Source organism: Trypanosoma conorhini (genome assembly GCF_003719485.1).
Source record: "Trypanosoma conorhini strain 025E chromosome Unknown Tco_14.4_contig_00115, whole genome shotgun sequence".
Classification (NCBI taxonomy): Eukaryota; Euglenozoa; class Kinetoplastea; order Trypanosomatida; family Trypanosomatidae; genus Trypanosoma; species Trypanosoma conorhini.
The window spans coordinates 1-17,133 of record NW_021704203.1 but is presented as its reverse complement, the minus strand read 5'-3'; the positions used below and the strand labels follow the sequence as shown (position 1 = coordinate 17,133).

General features: G+C 53.1%; 12 protein-coding genes across 12 annotated transcripts, besides 5 other annotated features; all 12 read right to left on the bottom strand.

Annotated features, from left to right (window-relative positions):
- Positions 1–43: 43 nt before the first annotated feature.
- On the bottom strand, positions 44–538 carry Tco025E_02784 (uncharacterized protein; the record flags this gene model as incomplete). The annotated part of the gene is made up of 1 exon (XM_029369707.1): positions 44–538. The coding sequence occupies one exon, from the start codon at positions 536–538 to the stop codon at positions 44–46; it is 495 nt and encodes a 164-aa protein (XP_029230165.1).
- Positions 539–1,364: 826 nt separating this feature from the next.
- Tco025E_02783 (putative sodium/sulfate symporter) lies at positions 1,365–3,548 on the bottom strand (the record flags this gene model as incomplete). Its single annotated transcript, XM_029369706.1, has 1 exon — positions 1,365–3,548. The coding sequence occupies one exon, from the start codon at positions 3,546–3,548 to the stop codon at positions 1,365–1,367; it is 2,184 nt and encodes a 727-aa protein (XP_029230164.1).
- A 164-nt stretch (positions 3,549–3,712) lies between these two features.
- Positions 3,713–3,747: a microsatellite.
- Positions 3,748–4,176: 429 nt separating this feature from the next.
- Tco025E_02782 (uncharacterized protein) lies at positions 4,177–5,727 on the bottom strand (the record flags this gene model as incomplete). Its single annotated transcript, XM_029369705.1, has 1 exon — positions 4,177–5,727. The coding sequence occupies one exon, from the start codon at positions 5,725–5,727 to the stop codon at positions 4,177–4,179; it is 1,551 nt and encodes a 516-aa protein (XP_029230163.1).
- Positions 5,728–6,017: 290 nt separating this feature from the next.
- Positions 6,018–6,035: a microsatellite.
- A 67-nt stretch (positions 6,036–6,102) lies between these two features.
- Tco025E_02781 (uncharacterized protein) lies at positions 6,103–7,035 on the bottom strand (the record flags this gene model as incomplete). The annotated part of the gene is made up of 1 exon (XM_029369704.1): positions 6,103–7,035. The coding sequence occupies one exon, from the start codon at positions 7,033–7,035 to the stop codon at positions 6,103–6,105; it is 933 nt and encodes a 310-aa protein (XP_029230162.1).
- Positions 7,036–7,323: 288 nt separating this feature from the next.
- Tco025E_02780 (putative U5 snRNP-specific 40 kDa protein) lies at positions 7,324–8,295 on the bottom strand (the record flags this gene model as incomplete). Its single annotated transcript, XM_029369703.1, has 1 exon — positions 7,324–8,295. The coding sequence occupies one exon, from the start codon at positions 8,293–8,295 to the stop codon at positions 7,324–7,326; it is 972 nt and encodes a 323-aa protein (XP_029230161.1).
- A 289-nt stretch (positions 8,296–8,584) lies between these two features.
- Positions 8,585–11,533, bottom strand: Tco025E_02779 (uncharacterized protein; the record flags this gene model as incomplete). Its single annotated transcript, XM_029369702.1, has 1 exon — positions 8,585–11,533. One exon carries the CDS (start codon positions 11,531–11,533, stop codon positions 8,585–8,587), a length of 2,949 nt encoding a protein of 982 aa, XP_029230160.1.
- A 253-nt stretch (positions 11,534–11,786) lies between these two features.
- Tco025E_02778 (uncharacterized protein) lies at positions 11,787–12,107 on the bottom strand (the record flags this gene model as incomplete). Its single annotated transcript, XM_029369701.1, has 1 exon — positions 11,787–12,107. One exon carries the CDS (start codon positions 12,105–12,107, stop codon positions 11,787–11,789), a length of 321 nt encoding a protein of 106 aa, XP_029230159.1.
- Positions 12,108–12,402: 295 nt separating this feature from the next.
- Positions 12,403–12,912, bottom strand: Tco025E_02777 (uncharacterized protein; the record flags this gene model as incomplete). Its single annotated transcript, XM_029369700.1, has 1 exon — positions 12,403–12,912. One exon carries the CDS (start codon positions 12,910–12,912, stop codon positions 12,403–12,405), a length of 510 nt encoding a protein of 169 aa, XP_029230158.1.
- A 275-nt stretch (positions 12,913–13,187) lies between these two features.
- Positions 13,188–13,814, bottom strand: Tco025E_02776 (uncharacterized protein; the record flags this gene model as incomplete). Its single annotated transcript, XM_029369699.1, has 1 exon — positions 13,188–13,814. One exon carries the CDS (start codon positions 13,812–13,814, stop codon positions 13,188–13,190), a length of 627 nt encoding a protein of 208 aa, XP_029230157.1.
- A 288-nt stretch (positions 13,815–14,102) lies between these two features.
- Positions 14,103–14,171: a microsatellite.
- A 230-nt stretch (positions 14,172–14,401) lies between these two features.
- Positions 14,402–14,425: a microsatellite.
- A 25-nt stretch (positions 14,426–14,450) lies between these two features.
- Positions 14,451–15,557, bottom strand: Tco025E_02775 (putative protein kinase; the record flags this gene model as incomplete). The annotated part of the gene is made up of 1 exon (XM_029369698.1): positions 14,451–15,557. The coding sequence occupies one exon, from the start codon at positions 15,555–15,557 to the stop codon at positions 14,451–14,453; it is 1,107 nt and encodes a 368-aa protein (XP_029230156.1).
- A 97-nt stretch (positions 15,558–15,654) lies between these two features.
- Positions 15,655–15,690: a microsatellite.
- A 61-nt stretch (positions 15,691–15,751) lies between these two features.
- Positions 15,752–16,198, bottom strand: Tco025E_02774 (glucosamine-phosphate N-acetyltransferase; the record flags this gene model as incomplete). Its single annotated transcript, XM_029369697.1, has 1 exon — positions 15,752–16,198. The coding sequence occupies one exon, from the start codon at positions 16,196–16,198 to the stop codon at positions 15,752–15,754; it is 447 nt and encodes a 148-aa protein (XP_029230155.1).
- A 131-nt stretch (positions 16,199–16,329) lies between these two features.
- On the bottom strand, positions 16,330–17,133 carry Tco025E_02773 (surface antigen 2 (CA-2); the record flags this gene model as incomplete). The annotated part of the gene is made up of 1 exon (XM_029369696.1): positions 16,330–17,133. A coding segment is annotated over one exon (804 nt), but the record flags the coding sequence as incomplete, so codon positions are not given.

Here is a 17,133-nt window from a genome sequence, read left to right as displayed (position 1 = left end):
GCCATTGCTTTCGCCACCGCTGTGAAACTTGGTGTACTGGGAACTAAGCCACATCGTTCGCAATGAAGGGGGCACGCAGCGTCTTTGGCAGAACACGCACGCAGGGCAACTCAAGCCTGTCCGCCCGCAGCATCACCTCCATGACGTCTTCTTGCAGCCCGTTTTGCAAAACCCGCAGCGTTGAGGAAGCTTTGATTGGCGTAATAAAAAACGGGAACTCCGCCTCGTCCTCCCCAATGCAGGGGGCATCGTGCAAAGTAAATCCCTTTAGGATGACGATATCACCCTCCTCAATGAAGGAGGCCGCGAAGGCCCAGTCATTGTAAAAGTAAAGATGTGCGTAGTCCTCCTCGCAGTGTTCCTTGTGGTCTCCGTCAAGCAGTCGACCGCTCAGGTTGAAGAGCCGCCCTGAGTGGAACTCACGGGGCCGCGACGCACAGACCTTCTCCGCCCGGCACATGAGCGTCTTCCCAGCGTGCGGTACCCCACGAGGCAACTTGGCTAATTCGGAGAGCGCCACATAAATCTCCAGATTCATCGCCCACCACTACTACACACAAGCGCACAACGTGAGCCAGCCACCTATTGTCTTGCGCCTCCGTGGTCTGTTGCCTGCAGCGCGCTCGCCCCGCCCCGCCCAGACAAGGAGGCCGTGCGCCACGCGAAGAATGAACGGACGTGGGACTGCAACGCAAGGAAAAGAAGAAGGAGGGGTGGGCGAGAAGAGAATTCAGGGCGTCGTTTGCCGAGTGCGAGGAAAAGGGACATGAATAAAGAGGGAGAGGAGGAGAGCGAGCAACCCGCAAATGCGGGTACAGTCGCAATGTCTATAGATCAAAAGGGAGTGCCAGCATTCCTTTTTTTTTCTTACTTGTTTTTGATTTAATTCCTCTTTTGAACACAGCGCGAGCAGAAGCCAGCGACGGCGGGAAACGCGGGCACTCGCCTCAACCCATCGCCGAAGACCACACGCAGATCGGTCCTGTGGCGGAGTCGATCATCCAACGACACCACCACCACCAAAAACGGTCTGTTTTCTCTCTCCTCCTTCCCCATTTCATAGTTTGCTTTAAGGGGAAACACACAACAGGATTCTTTCCGTGCTTCAGTAACGAACAGCAAAACAAAAGCAAAAACAAAAGGGAGGAAGACAACGGTGCAAAAGTTATATATAGATGTACACTTCTATCTTTTTTTATACTTTGCGCTTTGTCCCCACGGATGCACACAGTACGAACCAATGAGGGGAGGGGGGAAGATGCAACGCTCCCCTAAGGCACGGATTTCCTGCCATTTCCCCCTTCATACTGAATTACGGGCAGCCTAGGCTCCCGCAGATGCCGCTACAGTCGCCCCAGCGCTCCCTACCGTAGTCCTTCAAGCACCGCGTAGGCGAGGGGAACCATCCACGTGACGAGGCACAAAAAGAAGAGCAGCGTAATGAGGGTCCCACAAAACAGAAAGTCCTTCGCTTTGAGGTACGGCTGACCCGAGGAATCTTCCGCGAGAAGTGAGTTTACGTTGGGGAAGGAGCTAATGGGGAAGGCCATGGCGCCAGAACACATCAGTGCGCTCAGTAGAACTAGCGTCGCGGGGGTGACGGCAAAAATGCCCTCTTGCGTGTGCAACAGGAAGCCTATTTTGGCAATGATGGGCAGCAAGATCATGGCAGCGACGGTGTGCGAGACAAATGTGGTCACGAGAGCCACCACCGCAATGATGATTACAAGCGTCAAATAAGGAGACTGGCTGTGCAGCGTCCCGTGCAGGTTGTTGGCAAGAATATCCAGCATCTTTGAGTCGTGTGCGCAGAGACCTAACATGTTGCCTCCGGCCAGGAGAAACATCAGATGCCACGACAGTGTGTTGAAGTCCTCCTTGGCAAGTATGCCTGTGCCAAAGAAAACGACAATAGGAATTAACGCCACCACACCTGTGTCACCAAAGAGAACGTCCGGCGAAATAATCCAGAGGACGATGGTGATCAGCGACACAACCAGAACCACAACACGGTCCGCAACACTGGGATCCTTCCCCGGCTCTGTACTAACTACTTGCAATGGAATTCCCTTCACGTCCTTAAACGGCTTCCAGACGACAAGAATGACAGCCCACGCTGCGATAATGCTGAACAGTACGACAGGAAGCGCAACCGCAACCCACGCCGCAAAGGACACATTATGGAAGCGCAGCACAGACATCGCCACTGCATTTTGTGGTGAGGCAATGGGAGACAGCATGCCACCGATGTTGCATGCAAAAGCCAACCCAAGCAGAATGCCGTGCGGCGCCTCTGTATCCTCCGGAAATTCCCATAAAGTTCGCTGAATCACACCCAACACAAGTAGCGGGGCCGCAACATTTGAAACAAATGCACACAAAATGCTACTCATCAGCATCACACCCAAAAGGTAGAGGGGGGGCCGATGGGCTGTGAGGCGAAAGAGCGCCGTCGCAGCGTAGGCCTCCAGATTTGTCCGCGACAGGGCCTTTCCAATCGTTAGACCGCCAAGTACGAGAATCTGCACATGATCCATGACCTTCCCAAGTATGATACCAGAAGCCACGGTAGGTGTGGCAACCTCGTTCGTCTGTGGATCGGCAATGATACGGAGAGGGACGGCCACAATTGGGATAAGCATTGCTGTACAAAAGAAGGGAATAGCCTCGGTAATCCAGAGGGTTACAATTAGGCCGAAGAGTGCCACGCAGTTGTGCGCTGGTGGGTGCTCCGTTAGAATTGGAAGAAACATGAGGAGACAAAACAAGGCGGCCGAAAGGAAAACATAGCGCCACTTCGCGTGATACGCCTGCTGCATATCCACATTTTTGTACTGATCCAGGGAATCCCCAAACTTGCGCTCATAATCCGCGTCAATATCTGCCATTAAAGAGCGCAAGCGGGGCATGAGCGTCAGCAGACGAGAACGGCTGAGTTCGGCTTCAACGGCAAGTGTAAAATCCCCTTCACAATGGCGATGCTTCTTGAGCTTCTTTGCCGCCTTACGTATGGCTTCCAGGTTCAACTCTGCAAAGTGTTGCAGCTTGTGAGCACTCGAGTGCCACTCCGCAAACTTGGCTCTTGGGGCGTGCTCATCAAACTCGCGCTTGTGGGAATCCCCAATAAACAGCAAGAAAAATTTCTGGACGACGGCGGGAATACAAGCTCTCCGCCCCACCTCGGTCTCTACCACGGAACTTGCCCTGGAGCTGTCAAACACCTCCGAATCCCCACTCTCGACGGCAGGACGCGCGCCACGGTGGAGACGTTTCCGGTAAAATCGCCCGGGAGTTATTGGGCGAATGATTGGCATGTCGGGATCCTGCTCAAGTAACTCGTCGTGACTTCGCTGTAGTTCCTCCAGTAGCTCCTTAAACAAAGCCTCAGCCTTCTCCAGCTCTTCCGCCACCATGGCAAAAAAATCACGGCTGAACTCAACGCCACTCAACTCTGAGTGGGATATGAACTGTTTCAGTGCCTTGTAGTTGACGTAGGAGTCACTCCACTGCTCCACCATCTCCTCCTGAAGACGCTTTCCGAACTTCATTGTGCCCGCTCCGTCCTATCGCCTGCTTCTAGTTCGTAGTATTTCCTCTTTCCTATGTATACGTGTATGACAGCTATACAGACAGATGAATATGTAGTGGCACGGGGCGGTGACCCACGCGAAGGAATGCAACGACCGTGTCTCAATTATTATTATTAGCACCATTTTTGTTGTTGTTGTTGTTGTTGTTTTTTGTGTTTAATTTGAGGAGGGGAGGCGGCCGTATAAAAATGCATGCTGCGTCTCAAGTGCGGTGGAACACACAGAGAGCGAGAGCAAAGGGAGGGAAGACGTGAGAAGCGCTGAGCACAAAAAAAAAAAAGGAGGGGGGATGAAAAACAATCCATAAATAATTTGCCTGCCCCGTCACGAAAAAAAAATAACGCTTTGCTCGTTGTTGTTGGGGGTGTCCCTTTTACTTCGCCTCTGCACTCACACTCGCTATTGGCGGTGGCACCCCGCAGAGACAAGAGAGAGTGAGGGAAAGCAAAGTGGGAAAAAAAAAGTCTCCCCCCGCCTTAACCCAACACACCACCTCCTGCATGCGGCGCAGTCGGGCAGCCCCCCAGACACACACAAAAAAAAAGCCCAGAGAAATACGATAAATAAAAAATAACACGAGGCGCGTTCAGCCGCCCTCACCGGCGACGGCCGGGGGGAGGGGACCCGGGCAAAGTGATGTGCAAAGCCGGCGTGGGCCATGGGCCCGCTCTAGCGACTTTTTCTCCTCGCGGAGACGGGAAAGATACACGACAGGCTTCCGCAGCACCGCCTCGAACCATTTCAGCCATCGAATGCGGTCCGCAAACCCGCTGGTATGAAGCTGAATCGTTTCAGTGATGGCAAAGTCACTGCTGCTGTCTGGCGGTGACGCCGCCAATGCCACCTGCAGGTTGCTGGGCTGGCTCTGGAAGAGACTCAAGAGGGATTTCGTGCATCCACCCGTGAACTCTGCCCTCTGCTCGAGGAAGAAAACATGTCCAAAGTGCTCCTCCTCCACCATCACACGCAGCTGCCCAACTGGCACCTTATACTTCGCGACCCTCCGAACGCGCTGCGACACGGTGGTGGGATGCATGACAAGGTACTCCTCCTCCGCCGCCGCCGCCTGCCCGTCCCACGCCGAACGCCTTTTGGCCTTCTTGTAGGCAAACCGTCGCGTCTCGAAGTGGTTCTCGCCAAGGTTAATGCGAAGAATGCCTCCACATGGAACGTCCTGAGGGTTTATGTTCTCCGCCTTTTGCGTTCGATCCGCGTCCTCACGACCCGCGGAGGAGAGAAAGAAGTCGATATAGCGCTCAATAACGGCGGGCGCCGGTTTCCGCCGCATCAGCCGCGTGCTTTCCTCCGTCAGCCTCCGCAGCTCCGAGTCGGAGATGCAAACCTCACCACCACCACCACCTGTTCGAACCGAATCCAGCAAAAAGGTGGCGTAATACTTCTCGAGAAAATGCAGCCACAAGTCGCGTTCTCTTGGCGCGACAAACTGCAATTCGACCTTCCGAAAATTTTTCTTCGCCAGCGGGAATGCGGCAAGCGGCTGCCTGAAAACCAGCTGCAAGCCAACCTCGCCACCTGCGCTGAGGACCGACGACAACGTTGGTGAGGCCGCAACGCTCGACTCAGCGTTGCTCGTTCTCATGCTACTCTCTGCGGCATGCGAAGGGGGGAAGTCCCCTGGCAATATTTTGAACACAAACACATCCTTTCCAGGGACGGAGAAGGTGGAGACGTCCACCAACATTGTGAGTGGACAGCTCACGATGACGCCTCCGGGCTCTTGCACTGCCTCGCCAGCACCTATTCTTTTCGGCAAATGCCGCACTACAAACGCCGCTGTGGGCGCTGCTGCCTCCTCAACGGCGACGTAGCGTTCTTCTAGAGAGGGAGCCGCCTTGAAGGCCAGACACGAAGTCATTGAGCGAAGCGAGCGCCCTATTGAAAACTTTGGAGCCTTCTTTGCCGACGGGGGTGACGTGGGTAGATTGGGGTCGTTGTAGTTCCCAACATCCACGACACGCACTGCAGCGCGCGCCCTCAGCCCCTGGAGCCGCTGAAACAGCGCTGAAGGCCTCATACAGCTCGGCGCTTGTCGTTCTACAAGCCGCGGCGGCGACGACGGCGGCGGCGTGTCAGAGCCCGAGTCTTGCAGCCCCAACGATGCCTCCGTGGAGGCCATGCAAAACCCTGCTCCTTTACGCAGGAGAGACACGTGAAGAGAAGCAAAAACAAAAAGGAAAATAAATAAATAAATAAATGAGGCAGGGCACAGGAAAAGGAAAACTGCATGTATACAAAAGAAAAAAAGAGGAAAACTAAAAAAATATTCCTCATGACTCGTAGCATAACAAAACACAGTTCAAATGCTTTGGAAGAAGGGGCCCTCAGTCGGGCGATGAGAGGCTCCATCCTCTTCCCGTTTTTGCTCAAAGTTACCAGTACAGCCCGCACATTAATAAAATGGACCCCAAAAAAAAAAAAAAAAAAGGGAATGGGGGAGTGGGCAGAAAAACCAAACGTGTCTCCTGCCAAGAGGATGAGAAAAACGAAAACCTCACGTCTCAAGAACAGAAGATGCTGACGAACCCCCTCCATACGGGTTGTGACGCCATACAATGCCAAGGGAGGTCGAGTTGTAGGAGCGGGACATGACTGGCGATGCGCCTAGTTTAGGGGAACCTGAAAGCGACACCATTCCAGTCGCCGGCGGCCGGTGGAAGAAAGTTCCGCTACAAGAAAGAATCTGCAGTGGACTCATGCCGAGGGGAATCTCCGTCTCCGTCGCCAGCGTGACAAGTTTGGTGTTCGAACGCGGAGGCGAGCAGCAAACGGTGAGGACGCCCATGGGAGACGGTTGTGTTGCCTGCGCCGCCTCTTCTTTGCTCCTGCAGTCGGCTTTCGGCTCACTTGGCTCATTTAGTTGCTTGACAAGCTCTCGGCACAGGTGAACGTAATTGCACTCGTGACCAAAGCGGCAACATGGACTTGAAGAATGTAGACGGCAAAGCGAATCAATTGGCACCAAAACCACGGCCGGCTTCTCACCTCCACCCTCAGCGGTCTGCTTTTTTACAAGGAATCGGAATCCTTTGGTTACGGTGAGGCGCGCTGGCGTTGTTCTGAGGAGTTGCTCAGTGTCATCACCCCCAACTACAACAACTTCCAGATTCGTCGCAAGACCTTCCACGTCACTTTTCGCGCCATGCTGGGCGCAGCACGTCGGTTCCTGCAGTGCAGCCTCGCGGAGCTGACCAACAACACTGACGTCGGCGTGTGCCTGGTAACAGGAGTTTCCTTGACGGCAGCGGCCTTCCATATGCAGACGGCAGAGGGACGGGACCCCAGGCCTGTGCATTGCGAGCGTATCGCACATGGAGGCTTGTGGAACAAATAGCATTCTGCTAAACGGGTCAATCACTGCGAAGGTGCCCCACGGGGCATCTTCAGCGCTGAGGAGATGCCTCGGAGGTCTAGGCTTCCTCCCCATACTCTCCCTACACTCTAAAAAACCTCCACGGCAAGATAAGGCAAATAAAAAAAAAGCAACAATTATGGAGCAACTGCACATAGTTCTGTTTACGCCACTCTACACATGAATACAGGGAGCAAAGAAGAACTTTTTTTTTCCCCACCTTTTTTTTTTTTCAAAAAAGCAGGGGGAACAACAAAAGACAACGTGCATTTATTTATTTTGTCCTCTTGGACGCTTGAGAAATCCTCAAATAGCCTGCAGGAGGAGGCCCGGACCAGCTCTTCACTTCTTCGTGACCGCATCTTACGCACGCTGCAGTAGCACCTCCGCGCCGGCGGAGCTAACGGCGACAGCATCGTCAACGAAGACGGCACACTGCACAGAGTCCTCGCGGTGGCGCACGGGAAGTGTCGCCCTGGCTCCCTCAAATGCCGCCACGGTGACACACTCAACGTGCCCGCCACTGGCGGGCACTATAATTGTGTCATGCTTGGACCAGCCACAGCGCAGAAGGTCCCGTGAGTCGCCCTGCTGCACCTCGATGCGGTGAAGCAAACGGTCGCTGGTTCTGAGCGCAAAAGGCATGACGTCCCACAAAATAAGCGAGCCGTCAAGACCGTAGGAGACCATGCCGGTGGCACCCGCGTTGAGGGCCACGCAACTCACAACGTCACGGTGGGCCTTAAACCCGTAAAGGCTTCTCATCATGCGAGCATCAAAGCAGCGAATATTCCCTAACACGTCACCAACAAAAAATGAGTCACTCGAAGCCGCAAGCGACGTGATTGGTACCCGCAGATTAATTGTTGCAAGATTCTTTTTTTGCTTAGGATCAGATAACACCAAAAAACCGTCATCCCCTCCAAAAACAACGGATGCATCATTCACCGCCGTCACTGCATTGATCACCGGCCAGTTTATAGATCTTCCACGGCCAGAGAATCGACAGAATGAATGTTCTCGTTGCGCCGTCTCAACATTCCACACGCCGACTGTGCCATCGCCCTGAGCCGTGCAAAGGCGGGTGTGACGCAAAAAGCATGCATCCACAATCGCAGGGCCCTCCGTGGCGATTCTACTGACATGCGTTGGACCGCCACCATTGGAAGCGACATCACTCCTCCATAACAGCCCGAGGCCCCCCACATCGCATGAAGCAAAAACGCCACAGCCGTCTGTGGCAATACCTAACACCACCTTTTGGTGGCCCGACAGAAACCACGAACTCCCTCCATTGGCGCTACTAGCAGGCTTTTCTACGAGCGCCAAGGACATGCCTGACTTTTTTTTTTCCTTGCTCTCTCGCTTTTTAACGTGCATATGTGCGTGCGCATGGCACAGGAGACGGATTTAAGCATGCCAATAATAATAAGAATGAAAAGGCAAAAAAAAAAGTGGACTTAAAAACAATAACCCGCTGCAAGAAAAGTGTTGTCATCTGCGGGGAGAAAGGGCGCTTAAGCTCATCCATACCCACACATACATACAGTCACGAAACAAATAAACACACCAATAATAGTTACGAATACATAAACAGGCTGGCATGCCTGCTACAATAACACACTTATCCGCCCTGTGACAACTTCATTCTAGAGACAGCCGTCGTCGCTAATGGACCCCGTAACCAGGGGGATTTGGGAGAAGTGGCCCGTGCTTGGCTTCGAACGGGGCTCCTCGTTGCGTTAACTCCCGATGCATTTCCCAGTGCGTGGTAAGTAGTTCCGGTGGTGCCGCTGATACCCGGTTTAAGGTGCATCCCTCCATGTGTGGCAACCCTCGGAGAAACGGGGGTACTTTTCACCTTAGCAGGCTTCCCCAATAAACGCACAGACCTTCCGGTAGGTGTGGCACTTTTCCGCGCACAAGGCGACTTGGCAACCAATGTCGTCCGCTTGTTCAGCTCCATGGACACGGCGGAGACTGGCTTTCTGGCCCTAGGACTGACGCTGGTCACAACATTAGGCCGAGATGGGGTCACTGGCCGAGAAGGAGGCCTCTTCGGCGCAGCTCGTGCGGCAGGAGAGGCAAAACGACGGATAGGGGTGATCTTCCGTTGAGCCGTGGCAGCACGCACTGCAGAGGGAGCATGTCTTTCTTTTGCAACGGGTCTGAACACCTCCAAAGAGGCCTCTCCGACGGACTCCCACAACTCTAAATGCTTTTCCAGTTCCCCCTCTTCGCTGGCAGAAAGATGGCCATTTTGTACGTTGTAGTCCAAGGCAAGCATCACATCCACAAGGGCCAGAGCCAAACTCTGCTTTTCAGACACAGGAAGTTTTGTAAAATCCAAGTGAGATTTCACCATGCGCCGCAGGGTCCTGATGTACCGCTCCAACAGTGTCTTGGGGTTGGAAGTTGAGGAAAGCAAATCCATCAATACGCTAATTCGACGCACCACGATGGAAGACGCAATGAAACACTGCGCTTTCAGTCTCCCAACGCGTTTTCGCACCTCAATACAAACGGGGTCCTCCAATTTCCTAGTCACTAAGTGAGAGTTGCCCTGCGTTTGATTTCGCCTCCTGTCGCCGCCGCCTTCAATAAGAGCCCTCCCCACAGATTGATGCACTTGAAGAAGCAACTCGTGGGTGAGTTTCGTCTCCGTGTTAAGCCTATTTAACAGCTCCTCTGCGGCAAAACCGCCACCGCACCGGCCGTTAGCATCCCGTTCCCTGGGCGACACCTCGTTATTGTTGCCCACCGAATACGCCATTTGATGCGCAATCATGCGGACGGCCTCCGTCATCCTCCGCGTGAAGGCCGTGACACCTCCGAGGTCAAGTTTCGCGCCGGTCAATATGGCGTCGCTGCCCATTTGGAGACGCCTTGCCTGGTGCGGGTCGCCATGAGGGCCCCCGTCGCCTGAAGCCTCCGTCGGAAACGCAAAATCAAACAAAAAGGCAATGGACCATTGAAGCTCAAAAAGACCATTACGAAGCTCTCTGACATCGTTTTCGGAATAAGGCAGCAGCTCCCGCATCTCATCGGCCTCCTCCTTCGAAAAATTCTTCTCGACGGAATTGTCAGCCACAATACAAAGAGAAAAATTGCTGCCGCCATTGCTGAAGCAACCGCAGTGTGCCAAATTCAGCGTTACGGAATCGGCCTGGTACGAAAAGCCAAACGCCGTCCGCGTCAGCACGCCGGTGGTGGGCAAAAAGGGGAGAGCAATGTCCCCCGCAGGGCCAAGGGTGACGGCGTCGCCGAAGCCCATCCACCCCAGCTGCCACACAAATGACGCGGTGTATTCGCAGGGTGGGTTGTTAAGGATCAGCCAAGCCCTTTCGTTGGCGTCACGCTCAAGCCGCAGCCGCAGCCGTTCACTGTATTCTTTCAACTGTCTTACTTCACTCTCGAGTTGGCTATGATGTGCCTGCTGAATCGTGGTTGAGGTCACGGAGTCAAACTCCTGGCAGGACATTTCCCAGTCTAATATCCGCGACCCGGTCGTCACCGGCGGGGTTGCTGACACCATAACAAAACGAAATATTACCTCATTCCCCAGCACTATCCGATCGTTATGCCGCAGGACAATCTCCGATGACAACAATACACCATTCACATACGTCATGCCGCATTCTGGGCGGAGGGAAACGGTGCTGTCCTCATACTTGACGCGGCAATGGGGGGAGTAAATGCTTCGTTGACCAAAACATTTTTCTGACGCACTCAAGGGAAATACAACAATGTCAGTACAGCCCGCATTGCTTTTTTCCGCCACGATGTAGCTAATACCGTGTGAAATGGCGTGGGCCAGCTTCTCCCCCACCGCAAGCTGGGGGTTTAGGTTGATCAAGTAGGGACCCTCCGACTGGGGCGCAAAATGGCAGAACTCGTTCAAGAAGAGAGACCATGCCCTTGCATTTTCTAGACAGGCCTGAGGATTCACCTTTGCATCCTCTCCGAACACAGTGGTTCGACAAAGCTTACGCAGATCCTGTGCCAGCGCCAGGCAGTGATCTACAAAAGAAGGACTTCCAGAAAGAAAATATACGCAAACAGATGTGATTCTTGTACCTAGTACTGTACCCACATGCTCTGCTGCACGAGACAAATTACCTTTTTGTGCAGCTTTGGTCCAAAGCATTAACGTTAAACGAGCATCGGAAAAGGCAAAAGAACGACTGGTAGGTTCAACCACGGAAGCCTGTATGGAGCAGCATCGGTGCTTCCCATCCTCCTCCTCGACGATCGCCTCAATATCGCTTAGACGCTCGCAGCGGTAGTTTAATATGTCACCAGCGGCCTCATCAATGAAAGACACGTTGAACCTTGTGTAGGAGCCTCTTGGGGCCATAAAGTTCACGGCAAAATGGGAAAAAAGCGCCCTCGACAGGGCCTTTCCACTCTCGTCGTCATCCATCACTGCCAACACAAGTGTACTCTTCGCCCGCTCCTTCATTATGCCGGCGAAGATGGTTTCATTTTCGCCACAATAACGAAGATTTTTTGCGCCCGCCAGAAATGCACGACATGCCTCTGAAGCGGCAAAGTAGCAGTCGGTAACCGACATTATTTCAACTGCCTTTTGAGAGGAGCAAAAAAAAAAAAAAGAAGGGAGGAAAACAGAAAATCAAAAGCCGGGTAATTAAACGCGTGCGGGCACGTGCAAAGTGTTTCCCATTCTCGGTAGAGTCAGTGGGGCAAAGCTGCGAAAAATCGGTCTAAGAACTTGACGGGGTGGAGTGTAATGGGGCCCGCAGAGCTCTTTCTTTTTTTTGCCATTTTGGTTTTATTGTTTATGTGTCTGTGCCATGATGAGCCTCTCACATTTCCTTTTCCTCTAAGTCAGGAATGCAAGTTGCCCTCTGATCTATGTAGTCAATGAAGTTGCGCTTCAAAAATGCTTTTAATGCAGCTCCGCTCAGATTTTCCCCCGCCGCCAATAGCTCATTTTCCTCGTCGGATTCAGGCGAGCAGGTGAAGGCACACTCAATGGCCACATCACCCCCCGCCTCTCCCACGGTGGCGCAGGAAGCGACATCCAAGCTGCTGCTGGCCGCGCTCTTCTCATCCTCGCCGCGACTCTCGGTCTTCGGAGTTGGCGCCGCCTCCTCCCGCGCCCTCTTTCTCGTTGGACCCCCCATCGCTGTGCAGCCAAGGCGGAACAGAAGCTAACTCGACTATAAGACTACACCGATAAAGGAGCTTGAGGGGAAGAGGCGGAGACAGTGACCTCGGCGCAGTGCGTTCAACGTGAGCTGCGCAGCTCACCGCGCTTCAGCAGCAGAAGCCGCTTTCGCAGAGGGATTTTCGGTCAAAAACGAACATGGGCACACAACTTCTCTCGTTATTTTTTCCCCTTTAATTTGGCGCCAATCGTCTCAAGGTCACTGTTTTTTTTTAATACTATTTCCCGTTTTGTTCCAGCGTCCTCGCTCTCTAATCATTGTGACCATGCGTATAAAGAGTCTTGTCCTTCTGAAAAATTCTATCGGCCTTTACTGCAGTCGCCGGATTTGTCGCATAGCGATACGGCTTCCAACGCGCCCTCGTCGTGACTTGCGGCCCCAAAAGCCCAACGTTGCAAAACAGTCGCTTCACGGGGCGGTGGTGGTAGTTGCACAGCTGAAACTTGTCCTCCATTAAGTACCGCATGAGCACGTACACGCCATCCTTCTCCACACGGTCAAACGGTCTAAAGCGAGTGTCCCATGGCTCTGCGCGCTTCGAGGCACTAAACTCCACGTAGGCCCGGAGACTGTCAGCAAGGACGCGGTGTCTGTCAAGGAGATACTCGTCGCGCCACTTTTGTGCTTTTTCGTGAAAGCCCTGACCGACTTTCGGGCGCTTCTTTGGCTTCGCCCAGTACCTACGCTGCGTGAGCGTGCTAGAGAGAGCCATGTGGCAGCCTCGCAGGTCTGCCCCGCTCGCAAAGAGCCTGTGAAGCATCGGCAACCTGAGACCCCCAAAGGCAAGGAAAAATTAGAAAGGAGCTGGAAGCAAGAAAATAAAAAAAAGTGGAAAGAAAGAGGCAGTGTGTGTGTGTGGGAGGAGGTGGAGAAACAGGGCATTAACAGCCGCCACACACCCTCATCAATAATCACCATCATCATAGGCAAATAGCGCGGTGGGCAGCAGCTAAAACACGTGAGCATCGCTCTCGAATAACGCGGGTACAACAGCAACAACGAGAAAAATAAGAATATGAAGCAATTCCCTCGAAATCACTCGCGACTACGGCGGGTCTTGGAGTCCAGCAGCTGCTCAAGCTTCGCAAGTTGGCGTTTCATGGCGTCAATTTGCTGGCGCAGATCCACCGTCTCCTCAGGGGTGTCCACGTGCTCCGTGATGTCGGAAGTCGCCTCTTTTTCACTCACAACCTCGTAGCGTTTCATTGCTCTGGCTAACCTGACCTCTTCCGCAGCTTTGGACGCCTTCTGGCGCCGATACTGCTCTCGCACCGCCTCCTTTAGCACCTCACACTCCTCGTTCTTCTTCAACTCCTCCTCTGTGGGGTCCAGGGCAGCCTTCATCGGGTCATCAGGCAAAGGTATTCGGCTAAAGAGGCTTTGCACCATTGCGTCCAGCTTATGCAGGTTGGCAGCGTCGGCCTCCGGGCTCTCGAGGTGGTCCAAGTCACTTTGCCTAACACAATTCCGCAGCGTCTCTCCGATGCCGCACTGCCTTCGGTGCTCCTCCTCATTCAGCTCCGCCTGCAGAGTCCTCACGAGCTCATGCGGCACGGTTCTTGTTCCAAGGACGCTGCCGAACCCTGACAGGCGGCGAAGTCCTCTGGGGAGCGGCACAAGAACGAACCGGCGAGGGCACATCCCTGGCAACACAAGACGCATAAATTCACAAGAGGGCGGGAGATCACCAAAGAAAAAAAAAGGGGCCAGACACAAGGAAGAAGAAAAAGGAAGCAACTACAATAAAAAAAACCGCGCAGTGGCTCTTCGCGGCCGGCACGCATCGTTGAAAAATGCCGCGGAAAAGGGAGTGATAAGCACATTTGTTTTATTTTTTTTTGCCGCTTTTATTTCCCAATAACAAATGAATTTTCATGGCCGTCATCTTCTCCCCCCCAGCACACACACACAAGAGGAGACTCGTTCCTCAATACTGGGAGGCGGAATTGACAAAAACCAACAGGAATCAAAAACAAAAATAAAACCAGCGCCCAAAGAAAAAACAAACAAGCAAAAAAAACACTGCAATGACACCTGCCTCGTCTGTAAAAAAAACAGAAAAAAAAACAGACGCGCGCTCTTCCAAGTGAAGATGGGACGTTGCGAAAGCCGCACCCGTCCAAAAAGCTGTGAGGAGAGGAAAAGCGTGGGGAGATTAAAAACCCACAAGCCAAGCAGGAGCCGGAAAGAAAAATAAGGAAAGGAGTGGAGAGAAAGAAGCGACGGCACACCTGCCACCCGCGGCCGCAAGAGATAGAGACAGAGAGGAGAGAAGTCGAGGCGGAGGGAAGATGCATATCATCGAGTAATCGGAGAGCACCTGGCAGGATCATCGACGCGCTGAAAAAGGTGTAGGCCCTTGTCTGTGGCAGTGATGCAATAACCCTCCAGCGGATAGAGAACGTGATGCCATGTCGTATCCCCCGTACTCAAGCGCTCACTACTTACAAAGATTTGATCGCCGTATTCAAATACCCCAATTCGTTCGGCACTCAACGATGGTTGAGAGCGAACGTTGACACTAGAGTGTGGCCGACAGACAAAAAGACAGCTTGCCCCCTTAAGCCGAGGATGTTGCCATGGCCATGAACGCAGCACTGGGACAAAGAGGGGAAGTGCAAGTAGTTCCCTCGCCGTGGGCCGTTTGGTGCGACTCTTAGTTAACATCTTCATTACCAAATCACCCAGGGACTCAGAGTAATGGCCTTCCCTTAGTCGACACGGATGCACCGCTCGTTTCTTTCCAAGGTATTCATAGACTTCTTCCACACTAGTTGCCGGGAATGGAAGCGCATTTGTCATCAATCGATAAAACGCCACACCCAGGCTCCACACATCAGTTTTCCTAGTATACTCCAAACCAGAGACGACCTCTGGGGAGAAATACAATGGTGTTCCCAAACGTGTGACGGAGGCCTCATCCGTAAATTGCAAGGCTTTGCTCAGGCCAAAATCACCAATCTTCACCATGCCCGTGGAACGCTGAAACATGAGATTCTGCAGTTTGATGTCCCGATGTATGAGATGCTTGAGATGGACATGGTCAAGCCCCATCAGCAGCTGTGCGAACATTGAGAGCAGTTGAGACTCCGAAAACGGAAAGGCGAGACCAAGGTGATTCTCCAGGTCCCCCCCATCACAATACTCCAGCAGCATGCAGCATCGATGATCCTCTGGCTCAATCCAGGCGCGGTAGCACCGTACAACATGGTCGCTTGTAGTCAACAGCATATTTTTTGCTTCGTCAAGAACGCGATCGTTACCTCGGGCCGCCTTTGAGCACTTGAGGACGAACAAAGAGCCCTCGTTGAGGTGCTTCACAAGAAAAGCATCTCCAAAGGCCCCACTTCCCAGAAGTTTGATGACAAGGTACTGGCCATCAATAATGTGCGTTTGCCGCTGCATTGCTGCTACACTCTTCAAAGCAACCAGACAAGGTAGAGCACTCGCTTTGAGCCAAGTAATACGCGACAAGAAACATCCACACTGAGGTGCATGCACGCAAACCAAACCAAACCAAACCAAAGAAAAACAGAACATAAAAAATGTCCGCTCACAGAAAAAATCGAACCAGAATAGAGCAAAGAAAATAAAAAACCTTACAAATCAAGCCTCATTTGTCGTTCTAGAGACCTAAAACCCAATTTCTTATAAAACTCCACTGAAGTCTCTGCACTATCGAGGATAACTTTATAGCAGTCCCGTGAACGGGCAATATCGCAGAGGTCACAGACAAGGGCTTGTCCAAGTTTCTTGCCCCTGTATGAGGGATCCACGACAACATCTTCAATATGCCCCACGGACTTCCCACCACGCGAAAACTTGGGCTCGACAAACAGCGACGCAGTCCCCACAACGCGCCTGGTTGGCCGGTGAACCAGCACCCTCGTGACTATGCCAGCTTGACGGCGCGCCTCGGCAATTGCACGCAAAGTAGACGAGTCTAAATCTGGTGCGTCCGTCAGATGCCTGAGGAGTTCTAAAAGACCCGGCGCGTCCTCCTCTTCAACATCCTTTAATTCCACTTCACCGGCTGCATCCAGCATCTCTACCGCTTAACTCTGGCCCAAAGAAAGAGGGTTTCCAATGGGCAAAGTTGCACAAACACCACAACAAGGACTTCACATAAAACCATCATCGTCCACATCACAAAATTCACCTTTACACACTTCAAAAATTAATGGGCGCCAAACACGCTCTTAAATTGCGGAGCAGCTTTGTAGTTACCCGCAACAGCAGAAAAAGAAGACGGCTTGAATGTTGTACTGGCGTTTGAAAACACACTAGCAGAACCAGCCCCATTGGCTCCCACACCACCAATTGCACCTACACTTCCTTGTTGGCCAAAGGCTCCGTTTCCACTTGATGGCGGATTGCCAAAAACACTCGCAGTCCCACCAAAGGCCCTCCCTGCCGTTGCTGCTGGACCACTAACAGCATTCACCTGACTAAACGCACCTGGCCCCCCAAAGGAGCCCCCCGCAGCGGTACCAGAAGAAGCAAAAGCGCCAGCTGGTTGGGCAAACACGCTTCCGGAAAACGCTGACGCAGTCGGATTCAAACCCCCAAAACCAAAAGCACTCGGGGCCCCGAAACTCGGAGCAAAAGCACCAGAGACGGGGGAGAAAGCGCTCGACGGAGGCCCAAAAGACCCACCAACAGCATTAGGTGGATTCGCACATATAGTTACCCCGGTTCCGCCCACCCCACTCGCGGCTTGTCCAAACGCCGGTGTTTGTGACGTGCTGCCCGTCGCGGCCTGCCCAAAAGCGGACGACGTATTGCCCGTCGCGGCCTGCCCAAAAGCGGACGACGTATTGCCCGTCGCGGCCTGCCCAAAAGCGGACGACGTATTGCCCGTCGCGGCTTGTCCAAACGCCGGTGTTTGTGACGTGCCGCCCGTCGCGGCCTGTCCAAAGGGCACTGCTTTATCGCCCATCACAGCTTGTCCAAACGCCGGTGTTTGTGACGTGCTGCCCGT